Source organism: Manacus candei, unplaced genomic scaffold (assembly GCF_025592945.1).
Source record: "Manacus candei isolate 608988 ecotype Guabito, Panama unplaced genomic scaffold, ASM2559294v1 h1tg000018l, whole genome shotgun sequence".
Lineage (NCBI taxonomy): Eukaryota > Metazoa > Chordata > Aves > Passeriformes > Pipridae > Manacus > Manacus candei.
Window position 1 is genome coordinate 12,761,145 of NW_026138066.1, and position 17,106 is coordinate 12,778,250.

At 43.8% G+C, this 17,106-nt stretch overlaps 1 protein-coding gene across 4 annotated transcripts in view; it reads left to right on the forward strand.

Annotated features, from left to right (window-relative positions):
* The window catches only part of ATP6V0A4 (ATPase H+ transporting V0 subunit a4), a 28,402-nt gene extending 11,752 nt beyond the window's left edge, over positions 1–16,650 (forward strand). For 3 of the 4 annotated variants that reach the window (XM_051784688.1, XM_051784689.1, XM_051784687.1), the window contains exons 9-21: positions 68–161; positions 1,567–1,779; positions 2,179–2,329; positions 3,074–3,213; positions 3,523–3,680; positions 4,109–4,202; positions 6,685–6,803; positions 7,772–7,988; positions 9,593–9,700; positions 11,435–11,569; positions 12,522–12,639; positions 14,521–14,692; positions 15,825–16,248. In XM_051784688.1, coding sequence (XP_051640648.1) covers positions 68–161; positions 1,567–1,779; positions 2,179–2,329; positions 3,074–3,213; positions 3,523–3,680; positions 4,109–4,202; positions 6,685–6,803; positions 7,772–7,988; positions 9,593–9,700; positions 11,435–11,569; positions 12,522–12,639; positions 14,521–14,692; positions 15,825–15,918 — 1,813 coding nt within the window. In that variant the 3' untranslated portion in view covers positions 15,919–16,248. Of the gene's footprint in view, positions 1–67; positions 162–1,566; positions 1,780–2,178; positions 2,330–3,073; positions 3,214–3,522; positions 3,681–4,108; positions 4,203–6,684; positions 6,804–7,771; positions 7,989–9,592; positions 9,701–11,434; positions 11,570–12,521; positions 12,640–14,520; positions 14,693–15,824; positions 16,249–16,494 lie in introns of those variants that run through there. The other variant, XM_051784691.1, reaches the window with a different exon arrangement.
* The last annotated feature ends 456 nt before the right edge of the window (positions 16,651–17,106 follow it).

Below are 17,106 nucleotides of genomic sequence, written 5' to 3' on the forward strand. Positions count from 1 at the left end.
AAGAGTACAGAGGAAGAAAATTCAGTCAAATAAATGGTGTTTCTCACTTCTCTTTTACTGAGGCTAGATTTCGTGCCACAGTCTATCCCTGTCCAGAGTCTGCCACTGAGCGCCGAGAAATGCTTGATGGAGTCAACACAAGGATTGAGGATTTAAACACAGTAAGTGGCAGTGGCTTCACTGAGGATTGAACCCTGCAAGTGGGACCTGCCCAGATACTTGTCCTGTCTGAAACCCTTTGGCCATGGCCAGACCCCAGGCTTGTTTTGGGAGCTGGCTGTGCGGAGCTGGCCAGGGGCTGGGAATGAAGCCACCAGCCGTGGAGTGGTGCTCCCGCCAGTTGCAAAGGCCAGTGCTTGTGCTCTGCTCTGCCCATTTACAACCTCCAGGAGCTGCTGGGGGAAAGCATCCCACGAGTGGCTTAAAAACTACTTGCTGCTGTTCTCTATGCAAAAGCCAGAGATTTAGACCTTATGATATGGGGCTAAAGAGTGAAATATAAGATCATCAGCAGGCTTACAGGTATTGTAACCAAATTGCACATTCTTCAAGATTAGTCTAGCTTTTAGAGCATGGTTTGCCCTCAGCAGCTTGCAAAGTTGTTCAGTCATAACTGTAGTACAAGGCTTAGAGGGGACTCTAAGGATTTCTTTTATATTTACATTAAGTTTTCTTTACTGACAAAATCTTGGGGTGCTTATCACACTAGCAGTGGAAACCCAAGACTGCTGTTATAGAAGTACAAGTCTCCAACATTTACTGTGGGGCTGAAAACTACAAGTTCAGTTGCTATGGGCGCTCAGGAGCTTATATATTTGTACACTGTGTCAGGACTTCGCACCTTTTGGAGAGACTCCTGCTTGTGTATTGTGACACATGACAGTCAGTGGGTCCCGAGGCAGGAAGGAACGGGCACCCTGTTTGCCTGAGGTGGTCCATCTGGCAGTTGGCATCCTGCTGTCACCCACTCTGTGAGTGCCTGTGACTGCCAAGCCTGCACACAAGTCCGCTTCCAAACTGGACTGCTGTCACTCCTGAGCATCATGGGCAGCCAGACTTCTTTAGCACCTGCAGACCACACAGATTATCTTCCTAACACATTATCTCCTTCGTTCACTTATGCAGCAGCGCTGTGGTGGCCACATGAGGCATGGAGGTTCCAGGGCCATTGTGGCTCTAGCTTGTGGGTGTGATACACCCGAAGTTCATGGCACAGAGCTGCCTACGGGAGATGTCAGGTTGGGAGTGTGTAGTGAGATGTGGCAAGTCTATAAGCGACTGGGTAAGGAGCCAATTCCACAGCTCAGTAACTCCCAGTGACCTCCTCTATGCTCATAGTGACTTGGGACCATCCAGGGAGAGTCCTCAGTGAGCAACATTGTGCACCCGGTGTCGAGTGCTCCCATGTCCAGACCTGCACACACTGCCCTACAGGAGACCCCACTCATTCATACAAATCATTCCCTTTCTGCAACCCTCTTCCACCTGCCTTCTCTAATTAACTACTGAATTGATCATGCCCTCCATGCTTCCCTATCTCGAGTGCTGCCTATGCTATGCTTACAGGTGATGACACAAACTGAGTCTCACCGCCAGCGACTGCTGTATGAGGCAGCAGCCAACTTGTGGTCCTGGGGGATCAAAGTGAAGAAAATCAAGGCTATCTACCACATCCTGAATTGCTGTAACATCGACGTCACCCAGCAGTGTGTCATTGCAGAGATCTGGTTCCCAGTGGCTGATGCTGACCGGATAAAAAGAGCTCTCCATCAAGGAATGGTAAGAGACCAACATTTTGGGTCCTTGAAGCTCTCACGCAAACTGCATTGTTTATATATTGAGTATATGTTCAGACTTGTCTGTTACCATAATGCTGGGCTACCTTCTCTGTTTTAAGTTGAGGTTGTTGTATGATTGCTTGGACTCAGGGAGTTTAAGGTCAGCATTGAATCTTAGCTGGTCCATGAGCCAGCAGTACTGATGTCTTTCCCTGAACAAATCAACAGCACAGAAAATAGAAAAATGTGGATATTAAAGAAAGGGTTGAGATATAAAACTCCTGAGCCCAGATTTCTTGTTGCTGCCTGTGCATATTTGGACGCAGATTGTGGTGTTGTGGGGCTGATTTTTCTCTCCTAGCCACTCTGACTGTGTCTGCCCTTGTCACTGGGTTTGCAGGAGCGCAGTGGCTCTACCATTGCCCCCATCCTTACTGCCATACACACCAGGATGGCACCACCCACCTTCAACAGGACCAACAAGTTCACAGCTGGATTTCAGAACATTGTGGATGCGTATGGTGTGGGCAACTACAGGGAGATGAACCCAGGTGAGAAACATTCAACTACCTGCACCTGGCTTGCATGAGCCAAAGTTAAACCTTTGAGCTCTGTCACCATCCTAAAATGTGTACTCTTTGCTGATTAAGAAATCTGAACCATATTGGAACTCTTTGGTGCATAGGCATGTATTTTCTCAAGCAAAGAATTTGGCTGTTGGTCTTCTTCCCATTCTTGTGATGGGAATAATGAACTATACAAATATGAGATGGGGGAAAAATGGTGAGGTAGCAGCTCTGAGGGAAAGAATGAAGCTCATAAGACAAATGTAAGTTGAGCTCATTGTGTTGAGGCAAAAAAGGCCAAAAGGACCTGACAAAAGAGTGAAACCATTGGTAGAGAATCTCAGAGAGACCGCTGCAAATTAAGAGATGCCTAGAAATTGGGCCCCATGGAAAAGGGTCAGATTAACTCAGATTGTTGAGGCTGAACAGGTTGAGAAACATGATAGTGAACTTCAAGTACATTATGGCATTGCAAAACTGAATGTGGTTCTCTACACGTGGTGCTTATTATGGTGAGACAAGAAAACTGCAAGGAAGATACAGGTCATACAACTGGACAATCTTTCTGATGGTAAAGCTAGTTCTGCACTAGATCTGACTGCCTGGTGAGTAGGGGAGGGATCAGGGAGGCAGCAGCTGTAAGGAATGGCCTGATGGGATAGACGGCTTCTCTGCTGAGGCCTTTTTTTTTTGGAAGCAGCTGAGCTTTTCATCCTTTGCTTCCTGCAGCTCCATACACTATCATTACTTTCCCCTTCTTGTTTGCGGTGATGTTTGGGGATTGTGGCCATGGTGCTGTCATGCTGGGCTTTGCACTCTGGATGGTCATTAATGAGAAGAGCCTTCTGGCCCAGAAGAGCACTAATGAGGTGAGTACCAGGGAGCCGATGCATGCTTTAAGCATAGAAAAAGGCTCATCAGCCCCATTTGATAAAGGGGACATCCAACCTCCCAGAGGCTGAGAGGAGATTCTTTGAAGACACTCATGAGGTAGAAATTTGGCAAATAATTATGACTACTGAGACACATAGGCCTAGATGAGCCTAAGGGACTCAAAGTCTCCTATGAATAATTGTATGTACATAGATTAGTACAATCATGTCTCCTGTTGGGCGAGGGCCACCACCTGGTGGACCTGCGGGTACTTTGGTCGCTGTCACTGCCTTCTCCTCCTGCAGATCTGGAATACCTTTTTCAGCGGGCGCTACCTGATCCTGCTCATGGGCATATTCTCCATGTACACTGGATTCATCTATAACGACTGCTTCTCCAAATCATTCAACTTCTTTGGTTCTTCCTGGCATATCATCCCCATGTTTAAAAATAACACTTGGAAGTAAGTGGCTAAATGTAGGAAAGAAGTGAAACCACAGCAAATGGAGCACATAGGCTTGGAAAGAAAGACTGCTTGTGTGGGGAAGGGAAGAACTCCCTGCTGTGGATGCAGTCATGAATGAATCAGAGGTTTTGTCTGACACACACAGATAAACTTGCTATTGAAATGGAAATGTAGAGTCCTTGGGAACATGCCTATTTGTTCAGGCATAAAAATCTGCAGGTGTCCAGGACTGATGCATGGAGACTGTCATTGTGTGAGGCCCATTTACACACACACGTGCACACAAGTGCAGGATAACAGGTCATAGAGAGGTTGGAGTTGGATACAGATATCATGTGGTAGTCCTCAGCACACCTCACATAAATATACCGTAGGCTTAGATGGAGAGATTAAGCTGCAAAGGTCATTTCCCTTTTCTCTTGTAGTAAGGACGTGCTTCTAGACAATACGGTGCTGCAGTTGGATCCAGCAGTCCCAGGAGTATACTCTGGAAATCCATATCCATTTGGAATAGATCCGGTAATTAAATTAAATTGCTCTAAGATAATTTGTATTTCAGTCCTGTTTCTACATATCACGTACATCAGTAGCTCCCTGCACTCTCTCCTGAAGCTGTGCTTTTCAATTCTTGATCTTTGCCTGTTCTTTACAGAGCTGTCGTGGTTTAACCCCAGCCAGCAGCCAAGCCCCACACAGCCTCTCGCCCCCTGCCCCACCGGTGAGACTGGGGAGAGAATCAGAAGGGTAAAAGCCTGGAAACTCGTGGGTTGAGATAAAGACAGTTTCACAGGGAAAGCAAAAGCCATGCAAAGCAAAACAAGGAATGAATTTACTGCTTCCCACGGGAAGGCATGTGATTCGCCATCCCCAGGAAAGCAGTGCCCCATCACGCGTAACGATTACTTGGAAAGACAAATGTCATCACTCCAAATGTCCCCCCCCTTCTCCTTCTTCCCCTCAGCTTTATATACTGAGCCTGATGTCACATGGTATGGAATATCTCTTTGGTCAGTTTGGGTGACCTGTCCTGGCTGTGTCTCAGCCTCCCAAGCACCCCTAACTTCCACGCCAGCATAGCAGTAAAAAGAGCAGAAAAGGCCTTGGCTCTGTGTAAGCACTGCTCAACAATAACAAAAACATCTATATTATCCAGCCTGTGTTCAGCAGAAATCCAAAACACAGCCCCATACTAGTCACAGTGAAGAAAATTAACTCTACCCCAGACAAACCCAGCACATTCCACCCCTTATTCCATACCATTTACATCATGCTCAGATCCTACACTATTCAATACAACTTCATTAACCCTTCACTACCCTCTTCCCATTTATCAGTCCTTCTGATGCTTTTCTTTAGCAATTAAGGATATATATTAAGGATATATATTGCTGACGGTTTTGCACAGGCAGCAGCAAAATGGTAAGAAGGAAGGCTCTTTGATTTTGCTGGAGGGTGGTCTTGTGCTACAGTCTCTGCTCCATCAACAATCTGATGGACTCAGTTTCCTTACTTGGGTATTTAACCCCTTCCAGAGATACCTCACCAGTTTGAAGGCAAAGTCCCAATTTTAATGCAGTCTATTTATTGTATGAAGTGTAAAGTAAAGGCCAGTATTAGTTAACTTATCCACATTTTCTCTGTGTCCTACTTGCATTTTTCTCACCATTCTGTCTTGATCATGTGTTGAAATGTAGTTGTTAACATCATGCTTTCCTCTTTCAAACTTCACATTAGCCAATTAACCTCTGTTCCCTACTGAATGCACTCTCATTTCAGTTGGTCACACAAAGAAACACTGGCTTCCCCTGCTTTTCAGAGACATTGACCTTGTAGTAAGTTTTTAATAAATTCAGCTCTAAAGTTCTGCCCAGGATGTAGGCAGTCCAGTTCAGGAAGCCATGTCAGAAGCAGCTGAGTTTTCTGTATGTTGCTCTGACACATCCCTGATTTAGGTTTACCTGGACTACCACTTCCAACTTGGCTTCTGCCAACTCAAGAGACTGGGACCCCTGGCTGGGAGGGAGGAATGGCTAAACAAATTCTGGCAGGGAAGGGGTAGACTGGAAGCATCAGCCCCCACGTGACCTTCTCTGTTGAAATTATCCATGTTATTTGCCCAGAAGGACAGATGGCTCTTTGCATTTTGCAAATCCTGGTGTATCCTGAGGTGTATCCTGGAAAAAAAGCCACCTTGAGATGCAGAAGCTAGGCAGTCTTCTGTAGCTATAATGGGGGCAAAGCATGTTGGACAGAGGTGCATAAGCTAACGTTTCACCTTCCAAACAATCCTGTCTTCCTCCTTTCTGTTCAGGTACTATACTTAGGGTCTGGAAAGTGGTATCTACTTACTGTCTCTGAGAACAGAAGACTAGGGATTCTAGGAAGTTTTAGAGGAAAGAAGAAGCAACCCTGAAGCTTTGTAGCATGAAAAAGACAGGACTGAGAAGAGACATATGGTTACTGTCCTAACATAACTGAAAAGTTACTGCAGAGACGCAGGTGATATGCTGATCTCCACGGCCAAAGAGCTGGGAAGAGCTTTTTTTTTTTTCCAAACAAAACGTTCGAAAATGCTCTGTTCTCAGTACTTCTCTGGTGAAGGTGGAACAAATTTCCATAGCACCAGGAGGGATTTTCTCATGCCTTTCCATCTTTGCTCAAGAAGATGACTCAGCCTAAAGGCAAGGAATGACACAGAAAAAGTTCTGCTACCAGCCTTTGCATCGGTTTCTGGAGGGCTGAAGCAAAGTCACAGAATCATATTACATTCCTGTTGTTTCCTCTATTAAACAAGGCTAATACTTATACTTTTTAGATGAGAAGCTTAGCAGAGTGAAAAGTATTATAAGGAACAATTAGAATTCCATTGCTTGTTATCATGTTACTATAACTGAGAGTAGTAAATTGATAGTGTCAAAGCAACAACTTCCACAAGTCTGTTACTAATCAAACACCTGAAAATCTTGTTCTTCTCTCTCTTTCTCTGCTCCTTTCCCCGAAGATCTGGAATGTTGCATCAAACAAGCTGACTTTCCTGAACTCTTACAAAATGAAGATGTCGGTTGTCATAGGGATTGTGCACATGATTTTTGGGGTGATACTCAGTCTCTTCAACCACATGTAAGTTTGTTTCACCAAGCCTGTTGCTGCAGCACACAGGCCCTCATCGCTAAACTAGTGTCATTCATTCAAAGAAAGCCTCATATCTTTGACTGATGACTTGAACTGCCCCGTACCCTGACTGACTCACACTGTGGTTGGTATATGGTGCTAAGTCCGAAGGACAGCCATTACATTGCAGGTATTTTCTTGGATAAACTCTCTTTTTAACTTTCTTATATTCTTGATTCTGCAGAAATACTGAAGTACTTTAAATTAAAAATATATAGCAAAAATACTGAAATACACTAAATTAAAAATACATAGCACCTCCCACTATGGACAGTTTTTCTCTTGAAAGACAAGCTCTCTTGGTCTAAACCAAAGTACACTGAAATCTTGCCGAGTATGTGTGTGTGTGTGAGTTTCACCTGGCTTAGTGGGCCTTTAGTCAGGATCTGTGGGTCTGTGTGTCTACATGTCTGCCTCTATATTTTGCAACAAAAAATAGGACATGGTGGTAGAGTGGAGGGGCTGACACTATTGTCTTGAGAGACTCTCTAAAACTGAAATGAGGTGGTGACCTTCAAGGACAGAAGTGTTTGCAGATGACAGAGAGGACTGCCCCTACATAACTGATACTACACCTGGTTCTGACCTTCCTCAGAATATAATGCTAACCTTGTAAACTAGCCATTTTTTGAAAATTGGCTTCTATTTCAGTGTAGTAGTGTTTTGAGGTGCTGAGATACAGGTAGGTCAAGTATAAAAATCTGAAGGTAATCAGTACAACAAAGATCTTGTATTTAAACAATAGCTTTCATTGATATAGCCTGTAATTACAGACTTCTTTCTTGGCTAGTGACAGTTGTATATTCATTAGGTTGTTTTCCAAAGGCTAAGTAGTGTACAGTACTGCCATACTTGGGTGCAAACTTGTATTAATACCTAGTGTATTAATTGTAGTTATCTTTCCTGATTTTTTCCAGCTACTTCAAGAAATATATAAACATTATCCTTCAGTTCATTCCAGAGATGATTTTTATTATCTCTCTTTTTGGCTACCTGGTCTTCATGATTATTTTCAAATGGTGTCATTTTGATGTCCACTCATCCCAGAGTGCACCAAGCATCCTCATCCACTTCATCAACATGTTTCTGTTCAATTATAGTGACACTTCAAACGCTCCACTGTATCTGCATCAGGTATGGATCAAGCAGCTTGATTCCACTGTAGTTGGTTTTGTATTTGCAGTGGGTGTTGTGGAGTGTGGGCATAAGTATATGGGGAACAGGCTCCGAAGCTCAATCACAAGTGCCTGTCACAGAAGTGAAGTTTATTCCTCAAGTATTTGTGTTGGCCTTGTAGACAGATAGGACAGAGAAGCTACCAATCAGTGATGCAGAGAGAACCTCATTCTTAATGTTATCCTTACAAGAACAATGGTGCAACTGAAGATACTTTTGGTGAAAAAAGGAAAGAAGGGTGATTATGGATGCAAAGGTGGGTGTTGCAGATGTGCTGTCCTGAAGTCTGGTCACGACGCTAGAGACATCTCCCTCCCTTCATAATTTCTTATTTCTTCTTTGAAAAAGTCAAATATTTCACAACTTCATGTAAAAAAATAGAAGCACCTTGAGGATTTTATGGCAGCTTCTTGTCAGAAATACCTCCTTTGGGGAGTTCACTTAAAAAAAAAAAGGCAAAAGTACCATCAAAAAAATCTCCTCTAAGATAAAACTTCCTTTAAATTCATCTCTATTTATTTGGTCAAAACATGGATTTTTTTTTTTCCTTGATTGATTTTATATCAGCAACATCAATGAAGAATATGCAAACAAATGCAGCATCCAGCCACATGTGTGCACCTACTTCTATACAGTTGCACACTCTGGCACTTCAACGTGAGCTCAGTTTTAGGGCTGCTGGGGAGTCAGTTAGTAGAGAGTCCCAATTAGTTCCAAGTAACTGTGTTAAGGCTTCAGAGGGAGTTTGGGAAAACACAGTTTTCCCAGCCTTCAAAAAGTCTTTGGGTAACATTTCGCTTTGTAACAACCCAAAGCCTTCCCAAGATGGCAATTTTTTTTTCTCAGATTCCTATCTCCTTGCCTCACCAATAACAGTCTGTGCCATCCACCTGGGTAGTCTGAATGCAATATTGTATGAGACAAATCATGAGGTGATTTGAGATCTGAACCAGCTTTAAGAAAATGCAGAAGTTGTAGTTAAGGGTTTTCTTTGTTTTGTTGTCATTTTTTTTCCTGAAGTACAAGTAGTTATGTTAGGACAGCAATAGGGGTGCCATACTGCACTGAAGGAACACCTTATGTTGTGGGGACAATGTGGTACCAAGCCTAAACTATGGTAATTCAATTCCCTTCTGGAATTGCAAATCTAGAGCAAATCCAGGGCAAGACTTAAATGACTTGGCTCTTACTGCAGCATTGCCACACTGATCAAAGCAAGGCAGACTGACTGGCTCCCACAACAATTAGGACATTCCCTTGGGGCACTGGACAGCCAGGTTCAAGTCAGTAACATTGGGTTTTGGTAAATGAGCCCTTTCCAGCATGAAAGCCTTTCACCTCCAAATCTCCAACCATCTCTATCTGGAAGTGCTTTCTGGAGCCTTAAGCAGTATACATTTATTTTCATGTCCTTACAAGCAGAAGATACACAACCAAGCAGGGAGTATATCTGTTGTATTAAAAAAAAATACCATTTTACGGAATCAGGTTTCTAACCATAAATATAGTTGGCTAAAGGAAGTAAAGTAACTTTTTGTTCTTGTTGTTGTTTTGTCTTTTAGAAAGAAGTGCAGAGTTTCTTGGTCATATTTGCTCTGATTGCTGTTCCCTGGATGCTCCTAATTAAACCTTTCATCCTCCGAGCCAACCACCAGAAAGCACAGCGCATGGTAAGGGATGTGGATCAGTCAAGGGGGATTCAGTACAGCGGAGGCAAGGATGAGGAGATAGACCCCAAAACTCGTTTGCAGTGATCTAATTAAGAAGTGCTCTTCTCTGATCTCAGACTCTCGCTGATGAGTTCAAAGTGTGCTTTATGCCACATACACCAAGGGCATGTGTATGGACATGTTTGAGCCATCTAAACTAGAATCACAGAATGGTTAAGTTTGGAAGGGATCACTGGAGGTCATCTAGTCCATCCTCCCTGCTCAAACAGGGTCCCCTAGAGCTTGTTACTCAGGATTGTGTCCAGTCAGCTTTTAAATATCTCCAGAGAAGGAAACATATCCCTGGAAGCAGGAGCTTTGGTTGCAAGGCCATGCCCTATTTGTTAAGCTGACATCAAGCTCTTTCACATGTCATATCCAAAGTCATAGAAAGTTTAGAAAGACTGAAGTTCTGATAAAGCCAAGACAGGGCAAAGACCTCAGTTGTTAGTCCACAATCACCACTAACCACCAATTAGCTGCTCTGTAGAAATGGAGCATTTCTGATAGTCCTGGTATTGGAGAGAAAACACTGCTTAAAGAAGAAGCTTGATTTAAAAGCTGTTGCCCGCTTTCTAGCAGTGCTTTCTTCCCTAACTGATTGCCTTCACACTAACAGAGCCCTCCTTCCCATGGGCTCTGTGGTTTGCCCAGCTCTGCAGCACATAACTGTGGCAGCTGCAGTTTCTCAGTTGTTCATTAGTTCTCTCCTTTATTACACTAATAGGACTTTACTTGTCTGTCAAGATTTACTTCTCTTTGTAGTTAGAGTTAGTGCCTGGAGTGCCTTTTATAGGGCACAGATGTTTCCATTTGAAGAAAGAGATGCTGGCTGTGCTGCTTGACCTTTTCCAACACAGTCACTTCTGACCTATAACTGAAAGCCAGGTCCCTGGGAGACCTTTGCAGCCCTGCCTCTGCGCTGTAATTTCTTATTTTGTCATTCTTCTGGGATTTGGATGGAAGTTTGACACGGCTGCCTCCATCTCCTGCTTTTATGCTAGCAACATCTGACAGGTTTTCCCTACCTCCTATTGTGTGCCCATATTTCCATTCCTAATTTTCATATGTTAGCTGTCTGATCACATCTTACATTCCCTCAGATTTATATGTTTGCAACAAAATCTGTTTTCTACGCTGACATTCAGGTAAAGCAAAGATAAAGTGGGTGTGACAGTGATTACTGCTGCAATAGGAAACAATATGTTGTCATGAGACCCTTCCCATGAAACCTCCTGGAAGCTATAAAGAGTGACAGAACCTGAGCGAAGCCATGAGGTCCATATTTGGTTGTGCTGTATAAGAGGACTGTTACATGATGTAGGGCTGTTTTCTTGTTGTTCTGTTGTTTCTGGAGTGAGCCTCAGATCAGGTTATTCAGGCCTCTAGAAAATCTCCATAAAGAATAATTACAGGGAGAAGATGGGTTGCCATTTTTGTCAATAGTGAAATAGTTGAAAGCACTGGAAAATGCTCTAGGATGGAAAATATTTAGGTATTGTTAGCCATTCCATGGGAATATTCAGTTTCTGTAGTCCAGGATGACTGACTATTTTTGAATTGTCTTCGTGTTGGTGATATAATCCTTCATGTGTTACCCATCATGAGGTTATTGAGGGAGTTCTGTGCCATGGACTTCATTTTGGTATCAGCCTGTAGCATGACAAAAGATTTATTACATTTTGTTTCTGAAAGATCCGTTCTCAAGCCATCTCAGGAAACCCTGGAGGTGAAAATGAGGTAGATGTCCAAGAGACCAATAACTCCAAGAAAGCTTCCCAGGGAGACCACAGTGGTGGCCATGAAGGACATGAGGGTGATGATGAAGAGGTAAGAAAATTTGGGCAGGAAATTATTGAGACAGACACAATAGTAGAAGACACAAAGTCAAGCAGAAGACTTTTTCAGAGTTGTCAGCCCTTCTTTTTAACAAGATGTCAACACACACTGTTGTAGCACTTTGTGTTTCCAAACAGAAAGAGGTTTGAATTTTCACTGAAATAATTCCCCTAAATTTTTCCTTCAGTTTTGCCTGGTGGTGGCAGGTATTCTTACAAACCTCAAGGTTTTGTTTCCTCAGGGGTGGTTGTTTCATTTCCACATTGCACCCAGAGAAGGTGAACCCTTTCCCAAGAGTCAGTGAGTTTTCCTCCCTTTATTTTGCAAAGGAGAATTTAAAAGTTGGAAGCCAGAACTGTTGACTAAGGAGAAAAGTCTTCCTTTGGCAGATACTGTCTGGCTTCTGCAGTAGGCAACAGCCCAGGAAAAAGTAACAGAAGTGTTTGTGGCAGTTGGGAGTATCAACAATATTGAGTGTGGATATTGCTGGCTGTTCCCAGTCACAGAGAATCTTCACAGATTTGTTTATTCATTATTATAAGACACAATAATTCAGTGATATCTCACAAAATGTGTATGCCCATAGGCAGATAGTCTGAAAGCCACTATTTTACCTAAGGACTTATGTCTCTATCAGAAATCCCATTGTTAGCAATTGGATTGACATTTAAATATTTGAAATTGTAAGAGTGGAATATGAGCTGTTTCCCGAGCATTTGGTTTTCACTGGAATTGTATTTCTCCAGGGAGAATGTATGGGAAGATCATACAGAATGGACACTTTTCAGAGCAGTCCCTTTACCTGGGAAATATCTTTGCATTGCTTGGGACACAGCAAGGAAAAGGAAGGAGTATGAAGAGCCTTTCGTGGAGTGTTGCTCTGTTAGCCAGGAAGTCCTGAACTAGGAACTAATAAAATGTGTTTGGTTTTATGTTGTTTCAGTTCAATTTTGGAGACATATTTGTCCACCAAGCTATCCACACCATTGAATACTGCCTTGGCTGCATCTCCAACACAGCATCCTACCTGCGGCTCTGGGCGCTGAGCTTGGCCCATGCACGTGAGTGATTGTCCACCTGCTAGTTTCCTGACCAGCAACTCTGTGCTGATCACTGCCTCTGCTGGTGTTTGAGTATTCCTGCAGATTTCTTCATAAAATCCAAGTTCTCCTTGTGGCCATTTGTGTCTCAGGATATTTTGCTTCAGGTTAGGTCAATCCAAGCATTTCACAGTGGCCATCTCAGTTTTCAGTGGTGATCCCTGGCAGCTATGTGTGAGTCAGCTCCTGACTGCATTTACTGGCTGGGACCCCTTTCCCACGCTGCTCTGTAGCCACCCCTCTGGAACAGTCCTCATGGTGTGTGGCACAGTGGGTGATGCAGTCCAAATGGGTAGTCCAGTCCATGGAGGTAAAGGCAGTATGGAGTCATAGCTTCTTTTCCAAGAAGCACTTGCTGTAGCCTCAGGGTATGCAGACAAATGTCAAAATTACTTGAAACAGTTATTTTGATTTTGTTCAGCAAACTAGAAACAAAAGATCTGGTTCAAGAGCTTCTGGAATTTGTCATTTTCAGTGGGATTTTTCCCAGCGACATTCAGTGGAACCTTACATTCCATGAAAAATGTACAGCATTTCAATGTCTTTTGCCTTGATTTATGATAAAAACAAATGCTCAAAAACTAGAAACTGCCTCAGGCTGGAACTTCAGGTTTTCAACATCTCTAATTTTTCTGAAATGTTTTTTATTAATATTGCTGTACTGCCTCTGGCTAGGAGTTGCACCTGCCCTAAAGAATTGAGCACACAAAAAATGAAAACAAAAAGGGGAGGGCTTGTGGTGTGGCGTGCCATGGGTTGACAGGTCTGAGCTGTGCTGCTTGACACAGAAATGAGCTTAGTAGGAGTTGAGTGGAAGCTAATACACATTAGCTTTACATGGAGGACAGATATCTAAATAAAATAAAATAAACCAACTAAAAAGCTTAGCTAAGGGCAGTCCTATGTATTCTGCCTGGAGAACCACCATATTCCTTTGCAGCATTACAAAATTACATCAACAAGATTTCTTTTTTCCTGAGAGCAGCAATTGGAAGGGATCCCTGGGATGCTGAACTGGTGGCTGGAGCATCCAGATGTAGAAGACCTGGGCTAAATCCTTGCTTTGCCTGTATCACAAGAGAAAAATTGCTCTTGTGTGCTCCTGTGTGACTGGGGTAGTTAAGTTAGGAATATGTTATTGAGCTGAGAGTACATGTCAGATATACCAGTGCTGTGAATGTTGATATAGACCTGTGCACAAAAAAAAAAATCTTTAAGAGCATGGCAAGAAACCTGAACACAAATACATCCTGCCTTGGGTGGGACCAGCCAATTGTCTTCGTTTTTTTTTCCCCACCACAGAATCTCCATGACACCCTAGGAGAAGTGGTTTGGAGAACAAGTGGGAATTACATGTCTCCTGTGAGTCTTAGCTAGGTTCAGTCAGTGCAGCTTGTATCCTAATCTGCACATGTATTGACTATGTCAATCGATCATGTTCACTGGGATTTAGTAGCAGGCAGTCCTAGAAGGCTGCACATACTGCCTACCTGCCATGTTAAGGAAGTGTAAATTAAACTGATGAGTGTATCATGACAGGCTAACAGAAGCCTTGGTAGTGTGCTTCCATGGACTTGTGATGCAAAGTTAAGCCAAAACAGCACCATCAGCTTCTAACACAGTGAAAAGGAGCAATGGAAAACAAGCTGCATCCACTTTCCTTCCCTGGTCATCATGGAAAGGCGAGGTGGCCATATATGATCACTGTCATGTATATGTTACTATCATGTGCATTTTATCCTAGGCCAATTCATCTGACTGGGAAAAATGGGTGAGCTGGCAGACTGCATGTCTGTCCACAGCTGTTGCTTAGCACTGTTTTCCCTTTATTTGTTTCTACAGAGCTGTCAGAGGTGCTTTGGACCATGGTGATGCACAACGGGTTGAGCAGCAGTGGCTGGACAGGCCTCATTGTCATCTTCATTATCTTTGCAGCATTTGCAGTGCTGACAGTGGCCATCCTGCTGGTCATGGAGGGGCTCTCTGCCTTCCTGCATGCCTTGCGTCTGCACTGGTAGGTGGTGTGGTCTTCTGGAGGTTTTTGGAGCAGTCTTTGGAAGGGATCAGGCTGTGAACACAGGTGGCCCTGTCAGCCAGTACTAGACACGCTGTACTAGTACCTGTGCATTAGAACATCAGTTGCTTTTGGCAAGTGAAGCAAAGGAGACTCCTCCAAAGGGAGGTCAGAGCTCCCTGCTCTGAGCTGCTCCCAGGAGCAACCTGCTTGTCCTCCTGTGCCTGTGGTGGCTGTGAGCATGTGAAGCCAATGGCAACCTGCAGTTCTGTCCTGGTAAATGTGCAGAGCCAGCAAGGCCACTTTAACCTGCATGACAAGGCTCAAAGGCTCTACAGCCCCACCACTGGCTGTGTATCCCACCCAAGGTTACCATCAAACAAGATTACTGTCAAAGGTTATTGTCAGACAATAGGGCTGGGACTGCCTAGGTCAGGAAGAGTTCAGCTGGGGGCACAAAACCTGATGAAAACCTGGGTCAACGCTTGTGCCATCAACTCAAGTTGAGCTCCAAGCTGGTTTGGCTTTGTGGCAAAGCAGTTTCAAGTTAGCTCATATCTGCCTTAACTGGATGTCAGTGCAGGCAAGGACAGCAGTGCAGATGCACTGTCAGGCTAGTATGTAAGCGAGACCAAGGTGGCAAAACACCCTTTACCACCACCATAACTCGTCTTCCTGCCTGAGCAGCCAAGCTGTGGTTTTTTTCCATCATGTAATGTCCCACCATAAACCACAAACACTGACAAGGAAAAACGGGGTGCAGGGTGCAGGTGCTTGTCATTGTGCAGGGCACGGGAGATGTCTGTCTCCTACCAGAGTGTTAAACCAGCAGGTGGTTATCCCAGCTCTCAGAGCGGCTGGAAGCAGGTTACTGGGCAGGCAAAGTTCTGCTGACTGGCCTCACAAGAAGCATTTCCAGGCTGGCTGATGGAAAGTCTAAGCTGATACATGCCAGGTTGCTCCCTGGGCTGCCTGTGTCTCACTGCTGTCTCCAGAAAGAGCCTATGTCCTGTCTCAGAGGCCACTATCTATCGTGGCCTCCCTCTTCTCATGGGTGCCATGTGTAAGCCTCTTGGCTGCCAGTAGATCCTGCCCTTGAGCAGCGCTGATGCCTTCCTCTGCTCCTCCCCAGGGTGGAGTTTCAGAACAAATTCTACGTGGGAGCCGGGTACAAATTTTCTCCATTCTCTTTCAAGCACATCATCAGTGGCACTGCAGAAGAGTGAAGCCAGTGCATCACTGCTTCACTCCTCAGACCAGGCTCTGTTTCCTTGTGGTCACTCACCCGCAGCGTAGGGTATATGGGATGAAAGAGAATGGGATGTGGCCCTTGAAAGAAGAACAGCTGCAGATGAAAATGTAATAGTTACATTCCAATATACTGCTGTATCAGCTGAGAGCTGAACTGTATCAGCTGGGCTGGCTGGACCCTTGGCTGAGTGTCTCCACTGATGTCTTTGCCAAGTACCTGGTCCTCAGCATTTGATGAGGTCAGCTGCCTACTGCTTGGTTGAAAAGAGGAGATGTAGCTTTTGAATTAAACCAGTTATTAATAATCAACTCACACATGTTTTGCTCCATTTACTGCCTCGTCTTTGTGGTATATTTCTTTCAGAGGAAAATATGTTTTGGCTGTTGTTTTAAGCTGTGGTTGATCATGTGACATGATTAAGTCCCTTACAAGATTGTAGTCCGTCATTTAGCACACAATGCAAACCAGCTCAAAGACAGATTGTATTGCAGGCTTGCAATTTTCTACATGCTTCACTAGAATAACCTTCTTTTTATTTGATTTTCTCCAGGGCTTGACAGCACTGGATTATAGATGTTTGCACACATCATCACTTAACAAAAGTGTTAATTTTGAGCTGTGTAAACAAAAGACTGCACCCATTTCAACATTTTCAGCCATTTTATTTATCTCTGTTGACTTGTTTCTCTCTGGAGACTTAAGATGACTCCTCCTGTGCTGTATGTTTCAAGATGGGTTGTTAAAGCAGATTATGTAGAAATGCTAATACCTAATGAACAGAAAGAAGAGTGGAATCAAAGCAGTTGACATGAATTTGAAGTACTGATGTACTGTGATCTTCCTAAATATTCATGAATTACTAATCTTTCAAACTAAATAGTGTTAATCAGGCTATGTTTTTTTAACCATGAAGTATGTAAAGAAAACAGAGCACACCAATGGATTTGGAGTGAACAGTGCTCCCTTTCATGGGACGTGACCAAACAAGCCCTTATTTTCAAACCTCACATCCTTGATATCCAGCTCCACCAAAAAAACAATCTGGGAGTGTTCCCAGCAGGACACACAATGTAATGAGTCATCACAGGTAATATTTCTGCAGTATTCAGGCTTGAGAGTCACCTTCAGCTACAGCGACAGGGGAGAAAATACAGCCCCAGGC